Source organism: Charadrius vociferus, unplaced genomic scaffold (assembly GCF_000708025.1).
Source record: "Charadrius vociferus isolate BGI_N301 unplaced genomic scaffold, ASM70802v2 scaffold162, whole genome shotgun sequence".
In the NCBI taxonomy this organism is placed as follows: domain Eukaryota; kingdom Metazoa; phylum Chordata; class Aves; order Charadriiformes; family Charadriidae; genus Charadrius; species Charadrius vociferus.
Window position 1 is genome coordinate 519,402 of NW_009647236.1, and position 19,324 is coordinate 538,725.

Consider the following 19,324-nt stretch of genomic DNA (forward strand, 5'->3'; position numbering starts at 1 on the left):
CTACAGCAGGCAGAGGGTTACATCTGTGGGGCAGGTGCTTACAGCTTATGCTTACAGCTGCTTTCATGATGCAGTTATTTCAGGCCAGCCAAGCTTACTTTATGCCTGAGTGCACCAAGTTTGCTTGCAAAACTTGGTCTGACACTTATTCAGAGATGGAAGAATAATAAAAAGGATGCTCATGGATAAAAACTTCATTTGACTTCAAGCCCTAATTAGCACTCTTTGCCAAGAAGAAAGTAATCAGTAGGACACAAGGTAACAGTTACTGGTTTTGTCTTTTTTTTTTTTTCTTTTTTCTGTCTGCCCTGAGGTGCTGTAGAAATAGCAGTAGCTGTTGCTTAAGCCACAGAGCCAAAATAGTGGCTGCCTTTCCCAGAGAGGAAAGGCTGCACAGAGCCCCATACCCATTCCTTTAAACAGATGCCCCCAGAGAGCAAGAGCAAAGGCAAATCCTATCATGCTTATATTGCCTTTGCTCTGATGTTTTATTCACCAAGCTTGAGATCAGGGGAGGCCTGAGAGTGGGGGGTAAACTGCTCCAGCAGAGACCTACGCTTACCCAAACATTTTGGGGGAGGGGAAAGAAAGGTGGCAGGGAGCATCACTTTTTCACATAACCACACCTCCTTCCGCTGCACATTGCCTAGAAAGTGAGCAATTGCTGAGAGAGGTGCTGAGATGTGAAATCACCTACCATGTACATTGGTCGACTGCACTGCTGGATACAGTCCGTGTACAGCACCATCGCTGCCCGTCGAAATATCCCCAAGTCTGTCAAAGAAGAGGAGAAAAAGCCACAAGAGCCAGCAGAGTTAAAATGCCTACAGGGGAAAGATGTAGATACCCACTGGCTGACAACAGAGGACCCAGCCTGCGGATGGTCAGGGTGCCAACAGATTCATTTCTTGCCCTTTGGGAGCAGTCTGTGCTGAGCAGCAGGGCAGCCACCTCAGGATGTGGATGGCATTTGACCAGAATGACAGGTTTAAAAAAATAAATAAATAATTTAAAAAATCATCCCCTTGCCACTGGCACTGCCCAGAAGTCAAATAGGCCCTGACTGTAGGTATAAACAGGCTGTCTTTGCAACCACATCTCTGGAGGACAGATGTGTGTGCAGGAAGGGGAAAAGCACCTTCCACGGAACAAGCTGCCAGAAGGGACAAACAGCAGGAACTCAACCCTCAGCCCTTAGAGGGGCTTAGAGGAGCAGAGTGCACTCAAGACACTTCTGCTCTCAAAATCATTGCAGAAGCTTCACTGGAGAGCCATCAGTGGCAGTGGGGATGGACAGACATGCATGCACACAAACACCCCTCTCCAACAAATGTGGAGCTTGCAAAGGCTCCTGTGCCAAGATCAGAGCTCTCCTGTGCTATAGAACCCCTTCCTACCAAGGATGGGGACTGGCAGTGCCGCCAGCAAACTGACTTCACTTCTTAATAACCAACCCCAGGTGGCACACGAGCCTTCCTCCTCACACACATCCATGCATCCCCAGCTACTACACTGCCACTCTATCAGTTCAACAGAGAAAAACGAGAGCTGCTGACAGTTACCTGAGTCAGGGCCATCTGAGGCAGACAGGAGCAGGAGAGGAAGGAGAAATATGTTTGTAAGCAGAGTACAAGAGCTAGGTTCCCCACCAGACCCTCTCCCCCCTGGCCCCGTGATGGGGTTTTATGTAGCTAACTGCTCTGAGCACAGCTCTAGGGGGAGCTGCAGCTGTAGGAGAAGCTCCCTCAGAGCCCAGCTCTTCTGCCACCACAGAGCAGCCAGGTCCTGCTGACTCCCATGCATCTGTGGAACAGCAGCAGCAGGACTTCAGAGGCCAGGAAGAGATGGATGAGAGGACAGGATAACCCAGAACACAAGCACAGGCCACAGGACTGTGCTCACAGATGTGCTGCATAGATGACTCATGCAGGTAAGGACAGGAGGCACCTGCACACCTTAGGCCAAGATGGTTCAGTCACAGCACTTACCGATTTTGAAGCGGCCCATGTAGTAGATTTGGGTGCTGAGAGCCAGTGAGGCCAAAACATGGATCATTGAGAAAATAACCCAAAACCACATGTCATTTTTGCCAAACACCTGAAAGCAAAGACGCATTAAAAGCAAACTGAGACCTGTTATCAGCAGGCTAATCTTTTCCTGTCCTATATCACCATGGACATTAGACAACCACACTAAACATGGGAGAGAAATCCCTGAATTTTCCAACCTGAAACAGATCTACAAATCCAGAAAGTCCAGAGAAGCAAAAGGAGCTCAGCATTACGGAGAGGAAACCATTCTTTCTGAATGCCCCTTCAGACAAGGATGGCAGCTTGGAAGGACAGCAGCTGGACCAGGGAGCAGAAATGCAGGGACTCCCCATGCCAGGAAAGCACCCTCTGCAGAGCTGTGCAGCAGCTGTCTGACCAGGAGCTGGATTTTTACAAAGGCAGTCAGGGAACCAACCGTTACTTTAACAAGTGCACTGTAGTGGACCAAAAAGGACAAAACTGCTCTGCAGGCAATTGCTCCTATTGTGCACTTTCACTTTATTTAAGGACTGGAAGCGACCTACAAATGCAGGTTAATGCTATATTAAACCCCTAATTTTTCAGTTACACATTAAGGACTCCAGAAACTCTGATTCGCCATCAGGCTGTGACAACACACTCCCCTCCCCTGGGGCACAGCACTTGCCTGAACTTTTTCTTTTGTGTGGGGAAAAAAAACCCAAACCAAAACAAAAAGCAAGCAGAAAAGCCACCTCTACATGAATGGAACAAAGGAGACATGCAGCTTATAAGCTCCACTGAACAGCTTCAAAGCATCCCATAATAAAAGACACAGCATCCCATAACAAAACCCCAGTGTTTTGAACCTGGGTGTGCAGATTTACCACAGCTATCAAGAGATTATTGGAAAGTCCCAAGTTCACCAGCTGCTCCTGCATGCCTTACTTCACAGTATCCTACCCAGAGACCTTTGCAGAATCAATTGTTATTCTGCACTATGTGTGGTAGTGAGGGGCTGACAGCCCACTGGGATCTAGCTGCCAGTTCAGAGCAAGAATTCAATGGATTTTGCCTGGTTACTGCTGAATGAAGAGGAGCCCTTCAAAAGAAAAGAAGCAGAGATCTCCAAGGTAAAGCACAGGCTGGGCTGTCAGGCAAGTCCAGCTCAGTTCAAGCAATGCTATGAGCAAACGGGCAAAGCCCTGTACCAGTATGACCTGTCAGTGACTACTGCTGCACAAGAGAAATTCTGGTGACTTCTTCTGTTCCAGTGCCCTTCTATAGGCAGGTACTCCAGAAACTTGCCTGGGAGCCTCCGAGCCACTATTCTAGCCCCGCACCTCTCCACAGACACGAAGGCCACCCACAGGAGCTGCGCCCAGCAACACAGAGTTTTCCAAAGGGGAGAAAGAGGCACAAGCAATTAGGTAGAGGATACTTGTCTTGGAAGCTCAGCCAGCCTCATCCCCCTCCTCCAAGGTGAGCCACCCCACAGGAGACCAGCTGCACAGACACAGACACCTGGATTCATAAATTTCTCTTCTTGAGAGGAGGTCATGTGGTGGGCAAAGCCCAAAAAGGAGCCCACCTAGAGAAAACCGCTCTGCTCTTCCCCTCCCTGCAAACCCAGAAGAAGGGAGGAGGAAAACCCAAGAGTACTGGGAATTCAAATGCTAGCAGCTGCTTAACACACTCTTATCCTACCCTGCTGCTCTCCCCAGTCATTTGCCCACTTAAGCTACGTTCCCATCTATGTTTCCATCTCCTTCCCAGAGAAGCAGGTAGGCAAGAGGGAGCCATACCACTCCAAGGACGGCCAGACAGATGACCACAGCAAACGAGGCATAGGCAGAATAGGCGCTGGCATTGATGTCTGGGTGGCGGGTCTGGTAGAGCTTGAGCATGCACAGTCCAGCGATCATGTACATGAAGGAAGTGTCTGTGGAGGGAGCACAACAGAAATAGTGAAAACAGGTACTGACAGCAGGCTGAGAAAACTGCTCTGAGAGCACATAAAGAAGTGCAGCAGCAGGGCCAAAACCAAGGCCGGAAAGCACAAATCCCTGATGCTGCACTACGTTGTGCAGCACTTTGTGCTTTGCCATCTTGCAGCACATCTACCATGCTCTGCGGCAACAAAATCCCAAGAGGCTCAGAAAATAAGTGCCCACCACAGTGCAGCAAAGAAACAGGCAGGGAATCACAAAATGGTTGAGGTTAGAAGGGACCTCTGGAGGTTGTCTAGTCCAACACCCCCTGCTCAAGCAGGGTCAGCTATCAGAGGGTTGTCCAGGACTGTGTCCAGTCAAGCTTTGAATACCTCCACAGAAGGAGACTCCACAACCTGTCTGGGCAACTTGTTCAGTATTTAACCTCCCTCAAAGTTAAAAAAAAATTAAAAAATAAAATAAAATCTTTTCCTGTGTTCATATGGAGCCCCAAGGTCTGGAGAGGAGGCTGAAGTGTGTTAGTCCACAGCATCCAAAGCCTCACTGCCTCCTGACTGAGCCCTGGAACAGGCAGACTCCAGGGAGGTTGGCAGGGGTAAAGGGATGGGAAATGTGAGCAACGCAGCACGAGACAGAACATGGCAAATCCTACCTCCAGCTCAAAATGAGAAAGGCAACTCAGCTTACCAAACTGAAAATTGGAGTAATTAGGGCAGACGTGGTAACAGGCACTGAGCACCCCTTCCATCATCAGAGCAATACCCATAGCATAAAAGAGACCAAAATGCTTTGGGATCCCATAGTCCTGGAAGAGAGCAGAGCTGTATAGTAAATACCCTCACTGTCCTGATGACAAGCGAGCTTCCATTCTCCGTCATTTCATCCCTCCTCACTCCTACACATGTCTTTCAGTCACCTCTGTGGATCTGGCTGAGATCTCATCTGAAAATCCATAAGCAGCAGACCCTTAAAACTGCTAAGGCCTTTATTTGCTACCAAGCCAGTGAAAACAGAGCTGTCTCCAGAAACCACCAGCACCACTGCCCATAGGGCTGCAGATTTCCTCCATCATCTCCCAGGAGATACTGAAGAGACTACAGAGGCTCTGGCTACAAGCAGCTCTGCATCAGAGCTAGAGGCAACCAAATTCTTCTGGGTTATCATAGGTAGCTCTATTCCCTCTTGCTAACAAGAGTGTCAAGAAGGAACTCTTGATTGTGTAAGACAAATCAAACTTTGCAATAAACGAAAGTGTCTCAGGACGCTCCTACTTTCCACACACCACCACTCCCACTCCTCCCAAAGAGAGGTTTCAGCAACAAACATTCATGGAGCAGGATACTGATTACTAGGCTGCACTTTTCATAAGCCCCAGTACAAACTTATGTCTAGCTCTTTGTCCACAGGAACTTCCTTCTATCCTTTCTAGAAAGCAGATACTTCTTACTGCCTGTTTGCTCATAACATGGGTCAAGGTAGGGATCCAAACATGCTCCCACCCAGCTCACCCATCCCAATTCCTCCAGAGTGAACACAGGAAGAAAAGCCACAGCCAAAGGATTCATGCCTCTACTCATCTCCCTGTCTTTGCAAGCCCAGGCTGGGTATGCAAGAACTTAAACGTCCCACCTACATCCTTTTTCAGGGGAGGAAAAAAAGGAAGATTTGATCCTCTGGCAAGGAAGGCAAATGGAAACCCACTGTGTATCACTCTGGTTTTCAAATTCTTCTTGTCCTTCCCTCCCCTCCACTCAGCCGCATGCAACCAAGTTTCCTACCAGGGTATAGACATCTTTCATTTCCATGGCCCGACGGTGGAGAATGTCTCTGCGCAAGACAATAAGGAGGAAGAGAAAGCCCAGCAGCATGTGGCCCACATTGCTGAGGATGTTGTTGAAGGCACTGCAGGGAAAAATGTTTAAGACAAGGACAGCACAGCTGGAGACTGAATCACAGGCCACAATAAGCTGAATCCAGTTTACACTCTCCCCATGCCCCGCATCCTCCACCTTGGCAGCTCCCAAACATCAGCCAGTTTTATACCCTAGATGACAATTTCAGATTAAGTAGTCCACCTGCCCCAGTGGATTTAACACTTTATCTGCAAGATTCCCAACTCTGGGCTTTCTTTGCACTCCTATTTTAGTTCAGAAAAATGCTACACTGAAAGGACTAATTTGAACTTCTTTGCAGACGTGCTGCTCCTTTGATACAAGTGAAAGTGTCAAAAAGAGCACGGGAGCCCTTCATTGACGAGTAGTAGGTTTGGTGGAGGAACAGAGATACCGTAAGTTCCCAGGTGCATGTGACTCACTGCAACAGAAAGCCACTGCTGAGCGAAATAGAGAGCTCAGAGTCCTAAACTCTCAGTGTCAATCAACACAGTTACTCTGAGCTTGGCAAGGATAAAATCCTGACCTGGGCACAGCATGGACACTCAGGAGGCATAAGATAAGAATGCAGTGACCGCCAAGCTCACTCACCTCAGCACCCCAAGGGGATGAGCGCACAGAAAGTTGTAGTAGCAGATGTCCTGATTGCCCGTCACATTCACTACCTGGACAGAGAGGAGGTGGGAGACCTGATATTAGCAAAACCTCTCAGTTCTGGGGGGTTTGCTGCATGCAAACACTGCATGTACACAAGGCGTACCAGGGGACAGCCTGGCTCTAGCACTAGCACAGGGGAGTACTGACATCTGCAAGTGAAGCTTTTAAGTGGGCGACAAGACATTGCCACAGGCCACAAACCTGACAACAGTCTTCAGAGGAAATACATTGCACGCTCTCAACTTCACCACTAATAGATCTGCTTGCAGATATCTGAGTAACAGCAGGATAGCAAGGATGGGGCAGGGAGAAGGGAGGAGAAATCATTCATATCACAGCAAACCCTACTTGCTTTCAGTTGTCTTTTAAAGACAACAGCAGATTCCTCCTGCCTCTAAAAATGAGACATCAGATGAACAGAAGAACAGCTGCACTCCTGCTTCCTGAGCAAAAATAGCAGAACTGCAAGCTCAGTGACCCAAGCCAGCAGCAACAGTCAGCACATGGTGCAGAGAGAGCAGCTAAGGTAAACTGCGCCTCAGAGCAGAATTCCTGGGTGATCCAATTTTCACTGCGACTGTCATCCTTACACCATGCAACCACAGAACACATTTAAAGGCAAGAGGACCCAAGCATGGTGGACAGCCACACAGAGCCCAACGCACCGTCTGGTAAGTGATGACGAGCTGGATGACTGGCAGGGCATAAAACACTGCAATGGTGATGATGTTCCTGCAGAAAGGAGACCATAGCAGCAGTTACACATTACACACACCAAAACAATTGGTGCCCACCCAGGACAGAGCCCCACTGTACTTATGAAAGAATGTGTACACCTCAGTGCCTAATGGCACAGACCCTGGTCTCCCAGCTGGACCTTTATACCTCTGGTTATGATCGGAAGTAGAAGAGCAAATGTGCTAATGCAAACAGGAAGCAAATGCTGAGGGCACAAGAACAACCAGGATGTGGACCACAAGCTCATGTGTTTGAGTGCCAATTTCTCCCCTTCCCCAGTATGTTCCAGCACACTGATTGTTGCCATACTTTAAAGCGATTATGCAAACCAGAATCCATTGCCAGGATCACGTGTGCACTGGTTCACAAATGTCCTTATTTGAGGTATGTGGGATCTGCAGTTACTAGTTGGAACAGGGTCTGAATGTGTAACAGGATGGCTCAAAGAATATCCTTGGGACTAAAGCGTGGTTCAGAAGCTGGGCACGTGGACAGACTCCACAACCAGAGGCTAGGTCCAGAGCCTAGGCCTTACCAGTTTGTCTTCTCCTTACCAGAAATAGATTTTGTATTTTTTGCTGACAATTCTTCGGTCCTTCCTGGACAAGTCTGATAGATAGAGGAACACCTAAAACGTTAGTGGGTGGGGAAACGGGGAAGAAAACAGAAAAGAACTAATAAAAACTACAGAACCCAGTAGAAGATCTTTATGTATCTAGACAATAGGCAGCTCGGTGCTATTTGTACCATTTTTTACACAGCGAGCTCATTGTGTCCCTTGATTCTGTGGGGAATGAGTGCTGCAAAACTCTCTGATCTTCAGGAATGGCTCTGACCACACAGAGCAGTGTGGGGTGACATAAGGAGGCAGTTTGAGAGCTGCTACCTTAAGGCCCCTCTGTACACCCACTGCAGTCACACTACTCATAACCAGATAACTACCTGCTATTGTACATTATTTTCTCCCTATGCTGTCCCACCTCCTTGGACTTTCTGAAACACTCTGGGCTTCTCCCTCCTTTTGAGAAAGTCCCCAGTACATTCTGATTTTCCATATTAAAATCAAATCAGCAGGACACTTAACACAGCAGGAAGACGTTCTAGACTCTGAAAAAGCACTAAGAAGCACATTTAGCTTTATTAGATTACATCCACCTAGAAGGGAAGCGGAGACCTAAAAACCCTGGCAAGTGACTAGTGCTGGCCCTGGCCCAGATGTGGCCATGGCCCAGCACCATGGCCACAGCTGCAACACCAGCCGTACCTTAGTGCGGATAACGTTCTTATCACTTTCAATTTCTGGCATGGTGTCAAAGTCGCTCTCCTCCTCCACAGAGCTGTCTGTGTCAGAACCAGCTGGTGGCCTGCGCTCAGGGGAAGACAACTGACGTCCACCACTGGAGCTTGACTCGTCTGGAGCAGAGCAGGGAGAAGGAAACAGGCAGGGTAAAGGCTAAACCCCTCTATGCACAGCAACAAGAAAGCTGCCCCAGATATCAGCTGCAACAAGTTGATATGGACATTTCAGGGAACAAGTTTGGTTGGTGGGTGGTTTTTTTTTGTTTGTTTTTTTACGATCACAAATCTTCCTACAAGTCTCAGATATCAACTAAGAGCACTTTCAAGTACTGTCTTCCACCCTCTGCAGCATTTTGGTTTTTCCCTTGCTTTTATTCTATTACTTTTCATCTCTAACATTTTCTACTGTTTACTAGCCTGGGATCTGAAACCTGGAAGTCTGAGACAAGCCAGAAAGCTCTAGCAAAAGCAGCAGACTGTTCAGGGGTCAGAAACAGGCTGACCTAGTTAATCTCCAGATTTTATATAAGCCTTACATATAAGCTTTTCTAAAAATACTGTAGAACAAAAGACAAAGAGGAAGAAAGTCTATTTTTTTAAAGCAGGCAGAGCATCAGCTTTGCTCCCATTGCATGCACGGTATTAGTCACCTGCAGGTCAGCAGTTCCTGCCTGCACTTCCCACAGCCAGCCCACTGCCCATACCAGCATGAACACAAGTTTCTTCCTTGTTTCCAAAATGCTTTTAAAGTATTTCCTTGGGAATTAGGAAGCAGAGTAGGGTGGTGCTGAAGCCCTCAACTCTATTCCAAGACTTAAATCCTCCTGATTTTTCCCCAAACGTCATGAAACAAGTTCTGTGTTTCTTTGGCAGGCATTCAGAGACATCACACCTTCACAGTCCAACAACTGGGTAACATCTGGAGTGTCAGTGCTGTCTTTACACCACAGTGAGCTGGGGCCAGAAGTTACACAGAGCTGCTCTCCTTTCTCATTTGAGCAGCTGCCTCACACTGCCCTGGACCTACACCACCTCACCCCTAGGTGTCAAATTCAAGGATTATGCCAAAAAGTCCACAGCACTGACCTATTCAATAGACATTTCTCCACAGGAGGGAAAATTATTTGTAAGGAGACTAAGAAATACTCTGACAAAGGAAGGTATTTCCCATCATCTCAGATTAGCAGGACTCTTGGGAGGTTTTTTTCTCGTCTGCTGCCAGGGCATGGTTCACCCATTGACAGCATGACATTATTTCTCCCCTAACAAAACCTCTGCACTGCAAAAAACTCTGATTCTGTCTTGCCTTGGGGCACACAACTCTTCAACCTTCCAGTGAAAGGCATGCTTTGGTCTAAAGGCAGGCTTGATGAGCTAACAAGAGACTTCTAGAAGCTTGGTTGAAAGGGATGTTTGTCAGTCTCTAGTCAACCTCTTGCCTGAAGTAGCATTGTCACCAACACTTATCAGGCGACTGTGTCTTTGTTTATCCGAGATGAACATTTTCAATGACAGAGTCTCTCTAAGCACCTCTTCCAGAGATTTGCCACCTTTTTGATGTAGATGTTTTGCCCTGAAGTCCAACGTGAACCTCTCAAGCTGCAATTTTTTATTTTTTATTTTTCAAGTAGTTGCAAGGTGCTCCTAAAGCAGTTTGCAGCTATATTCTCTTCTGGCTTTAAAGCACCTTAAAGTGTCTTCCCCTGCCCCAGACAGAACCCTCCCCACATCCCCAGTTCTGGAAGATACTGTACCAATAGCACCGTAGCTGCTTCCCTCAGGGGTGCTGGCTGTGATGGGGTGTGAAGACGTCATAATACCAGACCCTGTGATGGAAACAGACCCAAAAGGGACAGTTAGTTTCATGTCAGTGCTTCGAAACAAATGTCTGAGGTGAATACAAACAGCTTGAAGAGCTGGAGGGGCTTGGGAAAAGCAGTATTTCTCCAAACAGATGTCCGTCTCCCTCTAGAGCATACCGTGCAAAAGGGAAACCCTTGCTTTGCAACGTGGAACAAACCCATTCTCTTCAGCCTCCCCACACAGGCTGCCAGTTCAACTCGCAAAAGCATGAGCCTCCCTCCAGCACTCTGCAGGGATCACATTACGGGGCTCCAAGACTTGGCAAATTCTAGAGCAAGTCTCATGACGTTCAGGGCACCCTTATGAATTTCTGATTCTTCTCCTTCTCCTCCTTACACATTGATCTATTCAAATACTGCTAGCTCCAGTTATCCTTGGAAGATTCATAAACAGCCTTTGTCAAGACAGCTGCTACATAGTTTAACCAACCAAGGAGAAAGCAAAAGTGTTCTGTGCAAAATGTGGTCACGATCTTGTGCTGATGACAAAAGAAGCAAGCCTTTGAGGTCTGGAAAGTCCCTGCCTCCCACCCACACATCTGAAGCAAGGAGGGCCACACATCCCAGTCGGGTTGCACTGGGACTTTTTCCTATATGGCTTCGCATTCTCTCTTTTTGCCTGGTACCTGTTTGTTCCCCCTGCTGTGATTGGGCTCAGCTGCTGAACTGGCAGCAGACACGTCAGGAAACACAGCCAGCTGAACCTACTCACAGAGAGATCAAACACCTATCTCCCCAAAAGCAAGGAAGCAAGAGTAGGAGGACCGGTATCACATCTTCCAGTGGTAGCAAACCGCAAGACAGGTCCAGCCACTTGTAAAGCTTCACCCTCATAACAACATCGTGTGACCAGTCAGCAGCAAAGGGGCACAGGACATGGGACAGTATTTCAAGCCAAGCAACCTTGCCACAGCCTGGCAATGGCCTGGCTTCCCAAGCCACTTCTCTGGCTTCCCAGTACCCGATTTGTCCCAAACTCACAGACACAGGCAGACTCCTCTTTCCAGCTAGCCATTCCAGGCACTTCTGTAACACCTTGTGTAGGTTTTTATACTATTTCCATTAGCCACATAAATAAAGAGCCTCAAAACTTTTCCCTACCTGAGTCCAATTCCTAGGCATACTGCAATAACATTTGATGTTTCAAGTCCAAATTACTACTTTCCTTTGGTATGTTCACTGTGCTAGTTGGGCTGCGGGCTAAGATTTGATCTCCATTTCATCTTCTCTACCCTCCTGTTCCATCCCTCTGACAGTGCAATAAATAGTTCAGAGGAGCGTCTGAACTGGACAACATGGCATGGACTGAGCACCAGAGGGAAGGCTCTGCCTCACTACAGCCCCCCACATGACACTGCTTCAGCCCTGAGCTGGGATTGGCAGGATATTTCTGTAGGTTGCTGCAGAAGCGAGATCCACCTTCTACTCTTCACCTGCTATGCAACCCTCCCTCTTTCGTGGAAGTTTTTCCTGTTGCTTTAAAGTCATTTGGAAATCTAGATCACTAGGAAGAGGGCACAAAGAAGCATTTCCCCATGTTCATGGCACCAAGGCACACGCATGCTTCCTTCTCCCATCAGTCCTGTCCCACAAAGATGCTCCCTCCCTATTTTAGACCAGGCTTTATGCTCTCACGTGACTTATCAACCTTCTCTCCCAAGTAACCAAGGGAATATTTAGATCTGGACAAAGCAGGGACACCAGGGAGAAGAGGCGCTCTCCCCTGTCTAACAGCCACTTCAGACTCAGCTCACCCACTAATTTCAGTCCCACTTCCCAGTGTGCAAGTGAGTCAGCAAAGTAAATGTACTACACTAGGTGTGGTTCCTCCAGCTATTGCCTCCACCAGAGTGATTATGTGGAATGGGAGGCATCCCACAGGATTAAAAAAAGTTAGCCACAGAAGCTGGGCATGAGATGGGTGACAAGAGCAAAGGGGCACATGGAACTGCAGGATATTCAAAGACAACAGGCAGAGGAAGATTCCTCAGCACCTCCATCCACGCTTTCTTGGTGAAGGAGGGGAAAAGGAAAGGGGAGCAGTGATAGAGAAGGCGAGACCCAGACGTACTTTGGAGGAAGACAAATTCCAGTGGGTGGGAAGAGGAGAAAAAACATTGAGAGAAAGCTGGTGTACCCTGGGTGACCTGGAGGACAGATGGAACACCTCTCCTACGAAGAAAAGCTGAGAGAGTTGGTGTTGTTCAGCCTGAAGAAGAGGAGGCTCCAGGGAGACCTTAGACTTAAAGGGGGAATGTAAGAGAGATGGGGACAGACTGTTTAGTAGGGCCTGTAGTGATAAGACAAGGGGTAATGGTTTTAAACTAAAAGAGGGTAGATTCAGACCAGCTATAAGGAAGAAATTGTTTACAATGAGGGTGGTGAAACAGTGGAACAAGTTGCCCAAAGACGTGGCAGATGCACCGTCCCTGGAAACATTCAAGGCCAGGTTGGACAAGGCTCTGAACAACCTGATGTAGTTGACGATGTCCCTGCTCATTGCAGGGGGATTTGGACTAGATGACCTTTAAAGATCTCTTCCAACCCAAACTATGCTATGACAGGGAAGAAGCTAGTTACCATTTTATAGGCAGTCAGACACACACCCTGAAGAGACACAATAGACAAAGAAACAGCACAAGGGTAGGACATGGTTCCTCCCCAGAGGAAAGGACGCTATGAAGATGACATAGAATACAAGGGAGAGGACAGGTCACAGGAGGAGCAGGTGCCTCTGGAAGGAAACCTGTAAACTCTGAAGGAACTGTGCTCCTCTGTCCTTTCACGGGGATACCGTTCAACAATCCTTCCTGCCCGGTAAACCAGTTCTCTGCCCTCTAGGTTGATGCTAAACACATCATCTGTGCCCTGCAGCTTCTTTGGGAACTTCCCAAGCCCCAGAATTTCACTTCCACTTCTGACCAGAGCAGCTTGGAAAGCAGCTTCTAAGCTGCCTTCAGCACTTAAACCCTCAGCTGCAGCACCAGCAGCGCTCTCTGGGTCCTCTGGTCTCACCCAGCTGAGACTGTGCCTCCTTGCCTTAGACAGCGATCCCTTGTCACCACCCTGGAATTATTCCATGGCCTCATACAGGTCCCTTCAGCTTCCCCAAACTCCAGAACATGCAGGCCCTTCCCATTTCTTCAGTGCCCTAAGACCTGCTGTTGTCTCACAGCAGGATGCATCCCAAATGACTTAAAATTAGAATATCTTTAAGCACATTTTTACAGTCCCCTGCTCATTTGGTTGTGAAGAAAACCTTTCATACACGTTCCACTCACAGGGATGCCTATGTGGATCACAGTGGTTGAAGAAGCCACTCCTGAGAAGCCCCCAGGTTCTCAGCAGAAATATTAACCCAAGTAATGCCAGGTCAGAGTGAAGTTCCACTGCTGATCCTTCAAGCACAGCTCAGTTATACTAGCATGCTTATGGAGAGACTGAAGAAGCTGCAGATTAAAAAAGGGAACATACCAAGAACCTTTCAATGCTGCCAAAACATAACATCCTTCCTTTCCCCAGGAAAGAGGTACAAATGATGATGCCTTTATCCTCAGACCAATGCTTTGAACTACTTTGCAGACACTAAATATTTAAACAAAATGACACAGCCAGCCTCCCACACTTTTCCAGAAAGCAGAAACTCCCAGTGTCCTCCCTCATGTCCGACAAAAATTCCATCTTTCACTGATAGCCTCTTAGATGCAGCTATGTTTTTATAATGCAGAAATCTGTGGTATGTTGAAACATGGGTGCAGCATAAAGTAAACTGAATCCAATACCAAAGTAAATAACACAAACACTACTACCTAACTGTATTAGTCATTCATTCACTTGGTTGTCTGCAACCCCCAGTTAAAAACAAATTAAAATTTAAATTAAATTAAAAAATTAGAGACCTCGTGCTTAAACCAGGCAGAGGAAATCTTAAAGCCTAAGAGCTGACAAACTCAAAGTGCCTCGTTTAGAGATGAACAGACCTTGCAGAAGTAACGTTAGCCTGTAGCCAGGTCTCGCCAAGGCTTGCCCTTCCTCCAACCCTCTAAAAGCCAGCTCTTCAGGGCAGGGGTCAGAACCAGGTTCAGGTAAGCCTGCTTCAAATGCCCTCTCTTGTGAGAGTAGAGAAGAAGCTCTAACATCTTTCATCAGCACCGGAGACTATGTCATACATGTACAGGGGAAAAAGGCTTGAGGAGACAGAAGGTACTTGACTGACAGTCTGTCCCTTGCCTGGCCTGGGACCTGTGGTGTTCACTTACAGCTGTGACATAACAGAAGAGAGACCTTACCATCCTCAGGACTCAATCTCCCAGCCGAAGCCTTCCTCCGAACTCTGAAAAAGAACAGCCAGCACTAATGAGATAGGCAGCAAACCCCATCACCTGCCAGCCATGGCAGGATCATCTAGGACACCAACAGGCAAACATGGTACATGCTCTAAAAACCAAGCAAACAAAAACCCAACAAAAAAAGAAACAAACAAAATACTCCTTGGACTAGGCATGGCTCAGCCGTAAGTGCTTGCTGTCCACCTCTCCAATTTCCAAAGCAACAGAGGGTGTTTTTTTACCCCCTCAATTATCCAACAGAGGCAGGACAACCAGTTACATGACCATCCCATCCTGCACTGCATGTTGGGAGAGACTCTCACACAACCTTCCTAAACCAAACTCCTCTGCTCAGGAGACCACGTGCGTAAGAATCTACCGAAAGGGCAGCAGGAGCTAGAGGCACGCATCAGAACAATGCTTAAGAAGCCAATACCTTCAATGCAGGTGCCAAGCTAGGGTGGGTAAGGAAAAAAAAACAAATGCTCACAACAAATTAAAATTAACAGCAAGAAAAAACACGCACACACGCTTAAGTAATTTCACTGAATTGTTCCAATGAAATGTTGTTTCATTGATGTGTCTTGAAATTTAGCCATGCTCCCATCTTGAAATTGTTTTGTTTCAGAGCACGAAACTTTTAAGATCCCCTCTGCTGAAGCAGCTGAAAACTACCACATTCAGCCTGAGGAGCTGGCTGATAAGTGTCATTCCCACAAAAATCAACCTGCTATTTACTGAAAGCTTTATATGGCTCTTCTCATGCCAACCTTTGCCCAGTAGAGCAGGAAAGAGAGTTGAAGGGGCCTCCCTACTCTCAAGCAAGCCTCCACGGTTTGAACAAAGGATTTGTTTAACCATTGTCACTGCCTACATAGGCAGCAGTGACAGATCCCAACAAACTACCATCCCCAACACCTTAAGAGCACCTGCCCACTGCCCCACCAAAGCTCTCATCCTGTGCTAGCAGTTACCAGCCCTACAGGAGCAAATCTTACCTCCCTTTTAGGTTGCTGTCCCCTTCCTGCCACTCCAATCCTGCTCTCACTCAAGAGGTCTTCAAGATCACCTCCAGTGAGCAATAGGGTACCCTGGGGCAACTGGGAAGAGTTTTGCTTTCTCCGCACCCCTCCCGCCCCAAAAGCAACCTGTCATGGTAGCTGTGCCCAAGTTCACCTCAGATTCCCCCCAACGCAAGCCCAGGCACCAAGATCTGGGCAGCAGAGGCAGGTCAGGAAGGAAAACCAGCACTCTTGGGACTCTAAGGCCCTATTTGGGTTACTGCTACTTACTGCAGTACTTGGTCCAACACTCCAGGAAGTAGTTTGGTTCCCCCAATACACCGACACCCCATGTTCCCAGACTGACCCCATCGCAATTCCCACCTGTCACCCAGTGTTCTCATATAAGGAAACCGGGGCGGGGTGGGGGGAAGACACAGGACAGGAGGGGTGCACTACAAACACTAGAGGGCAGAGCCTTAGGTTTTCATCATTGCCATGATCGCCACAGCATAAGAAGAAAAGTTTCCTGGCTGATGGTCAGTAGGAGCCCACTGAGTAGTCACGGACTTGTTTGGCTGCTCTGTTGAGATGCTTGCTGCCCCACTTGCCCGGAATTCACTTCAGGGTGAGGCATCTCTGAGGATAAAGAGAAACAGAAAGGCTGTTCTTGTAAAACCCCTTGACTCACCTGATATAATGCACAAAAGCAACCACCACTGAGCCCAGGTAAAAGGAGAGGAAACTCAGGAAGCTGAAGAACATGGCCTGGACATAAACAGACTCTGAGGAAAGAGAAGGCATCAGTCAGCTCACAGAGCAGCCCCTCTCAGAGCCAGCGCTCCTGTCCTGCTCTTCCCAATACCACCTGGTTACAATGCCCAGCCCCAAACAGTCCTTCAAGACTCATCTGCTTTCTTCAAGAGGAATCACCAGAACCTGCTGCAAGGTTTCCTCCCCTTTCTTCACCTCCAGTGCTAGCTGCTGTGTCTGTGAAACCATCCTGTGTCACACAACACCTCCCGGAAGGGACCAGGTCTGCAATGGTTTTGACTCGTCTGCTGTTGCTTTCTGCACCATCCCATCAGAGGGCTGCCAGCCCAGCCATACCCTCCTACACAGAACTGTCAAGTCCACCCATAAAGCTTCATTGTTTTGCACAAAGACACTGACTTTTAATAGAGGGCACAATCGTCACTTGAAGGTTCTTTGTCCGTTGCAGGTTCCAGGTACGGTTGACATTCCCTGTGAGATGCAAAGTATACACCAAATGTAAAAAACAAGCAAACACTAATGATTTCTGGCCCCACTATGTCAGTTCTCTGCACTTGCAATAACACCACGGTCTGGCTTTTTACTAAAATCTGTGTGTGGTTTTGCTCTAAACCTTTCCCAGACAGCCTTTTCCACATGTTTCCTCCCCAGCCCCTCTATCCACAGCTTGATTTCAGACTAGAGATACCTGCTTGAGTCTTCCATACATTGCTCAAGTCTGGATGCCCAAATCCCACAGGCATCTCGTCTCCTATTCATGTAGTCCCCAAAGGGCAGTTTCTGTCACTACAAATACTGGGACACTATTTTTGCCTTTGGCCAAAACTCTGCTGGCAAAACACCTCTGTGCAGGATGCCATGCTAGCAACTTTTTATGTTTCAGCAGGGCTTAGCATACCCTGCCAGTACAGCTCTGCTGACAGCTTTAGGGTAAGAGAAAGACACCTGGAATGTGACAATTATTCAATAGGGTGGGAACTGGAGGAGCCCAGTATACCTGTTGCTTACTGTCTTGCTTCTACTACTGGGAGGAAGCCATCCAGCTTTAAGGACAGGAATGTCCCTGGTCTGAAACGGGCTCCAGCTTGTCATGGGGACAGCTGCATCCCCACTCCAGTTTCATCCACCACATGAGCGGAAGAGGCTTTGCTTTTACCACTGCCCAGAAGGCGGACACAGTGTCTTCTGGCTGGGAAAGGTACTAGAACAAGTCTCAAAATTATTCCTCCAAAGTCACTAGTTGTTCCTGCTCCCCCCCAAGTCTAGAGGCTGTCATAGATCCCAAGATAACAGTCAGAGAAAGTCCTCTCTGCAGGAACCGCCATCTGGGCCTCCATGCAGGTAGGAGGATAATAAAGCAGTAGGGGAAAAACCCAAAAAGCTGTAAGTAGCACTGCTTGAGTGTCTCCAGTATCTCCCAAGACTCTCCTCAGAAGAGCACATAACCCCAGCAAGCCAGGTGCTGTACTAGCCAGCCGCTTCCAGGGTTGATCAAGACTTTTAACCTACCCAATAGTATTAAGTCTATACTTCACTATTCCTCACAGCTACCTGGATAAGAGAGCTATATGACCATCCCATGTCATCCCACAGGAAGGTTCCCAAGGACTCCTGCTGCCTCACCACCTGGATGCCACAACCAAATCTACCTCCCAGCACAACTTACCATGAATGGAGGAAGGCACAGAACCCCCACAGGCGTAATCCTCCGGCTTGATGACAAACACAACGAAGAACTGATCACCTGGGAAGTCCTTTCTCTGCATGGGAGGACAGAAGATAACAGAATCCACGACAGACGAAGCAGCCTCTCCCTCCAATGCAAAGCAGATGATGATTTCCACAGGTCCAGAGATCATGTTTTAGTTGCTACACTGGCACCGGTTTTACAGAGACCTGCTTGTTCTGGACAGAGTTTGGCTTCTGGGGTTGCTCCCACATCCTTACTGTCAATAAGCTCACTGAGTTCACCAGTATGCAGTACAGCAGTGCCCCAGTACAAGCAAACTAATGCTAATGCATTTGTTTATTTTATTTAGCACAAACCATCTACCTAAGCTTTGCTCATTATAAGGCCCTACTACCACCATTTGGTCATAGAAGAGCAAAGTTTCAAACAGAAGACACCTGGCTGCAGTCTCTCTGATCTAGAGCCTTAGCACCTAAGACATAACACAACTGCCTACGCAAATGTAAGCAAGGTTTTGTAGTAAAAGGTAACATTTCTTCTACTTACATCAGTTTATCTAATAAAAACAAAGGATCACAGTCATACCAGAATCAACAAAATAAAACTAGGGATGCACAAGACAAGCCACTGAAAAAAACAAAAAACCAAACCAACTAACCCCACAACACTGAGACAAAAAAAAAAATAAAAAAAATCAGCATCTCACCTGCACTGTTATAGCTGCCTTCTTTGTCATAGACTGGTAAACACCGTTGAACTCCACATTATGGTCCAGATCATACACTGGGCACTAAAACAGACACAACTAAAGGTTAAACCAGGCACAAAATCCAAACTAATTTTGTAGGGAGCCAGCAGGAGAACAGATAGTGCAGGACAGCAGAAAAGGGCCCCTGCTTGGATTGACAAAGGGAACAAAAAAGCCAGGACCCATTCAGAAAAGCTGCTCTGAAGACATCAGTTGCAGCCTGCAATCACTGATCTCAGTAGTCTCACAAGAGACTGCAGTTTAAGCCCACAAGAGGATTCAGCCAGAATGATCACTCCACCATTCCCACAGGGCAGTGCATACACTCAACCATACACTGGCTGCGTGACACACTTTGCGGTCTGTACTACATG

General features: G+C 47.6%; 1 protein-coding gene across 1 annotated transcript in view; it reads right to left on the reverse strand.

The window, feature by feature from the left end:
- SIDT1 (SID1 transmembrane family, member 1) overlaps positions 1–19,324 on the reverse strand; it is a 29,470-nt gene that overhangs the window by 3,687 nt on the left and 6,459 nt on the right. Inside the window, exons 6-20 of the mRNA XM_009879930.1 lie at positions 18,909–18,992; positions 18,179–18,272; positions 16,912–16,983; positions 16,430–16,523; positions 14,699–14,742; positions 10,302–10,373; positions 8,513–8,661; positions 7,803–7,876; positions 7,176–7,242; positions 6,445–6,518; positions 5,740–5,863; positions 4,649–4,766; positions 3,815–3,951; positions 1,989–2,097; positions 698–774 (exon numbers count right to left, since the gene is read on the reverse strand). Coding sequence (XP_009878232.1) covers positions 698–774; positions 1,989–2,097; positions 3,815–3,951; positions 4,649–4,766; positions 5,740–5,863; positions 6,445–6,518; positions 7,176–7,242; positions 7,803–7,876; positions 8,513–8,661; positions 10,302–10,373; positions 14,699–14,742; positions 16,430–16,523; positions 16,912–16,983; positions 18,179–18,272; positions 18,909–18,992 — 1,389 coding nt within the window. The remainder of the gene's footprint in view (positions 1–697; positions 775–1,988; positions 2,098–3,814; positions 3,952–4,648; positions 4,767–5,739; positions 5,864–6,444; positions 6,519–7,175; positions 7,243–7,802; positions 7,877–8,512; positions 8,662–10,301; positions 10,374–14,698; positions 14,743–16,429; positions 16,524–16,911; positions 16,984–18,178; positions 18,273–18,908; positions 18,993–19,324) is intronic.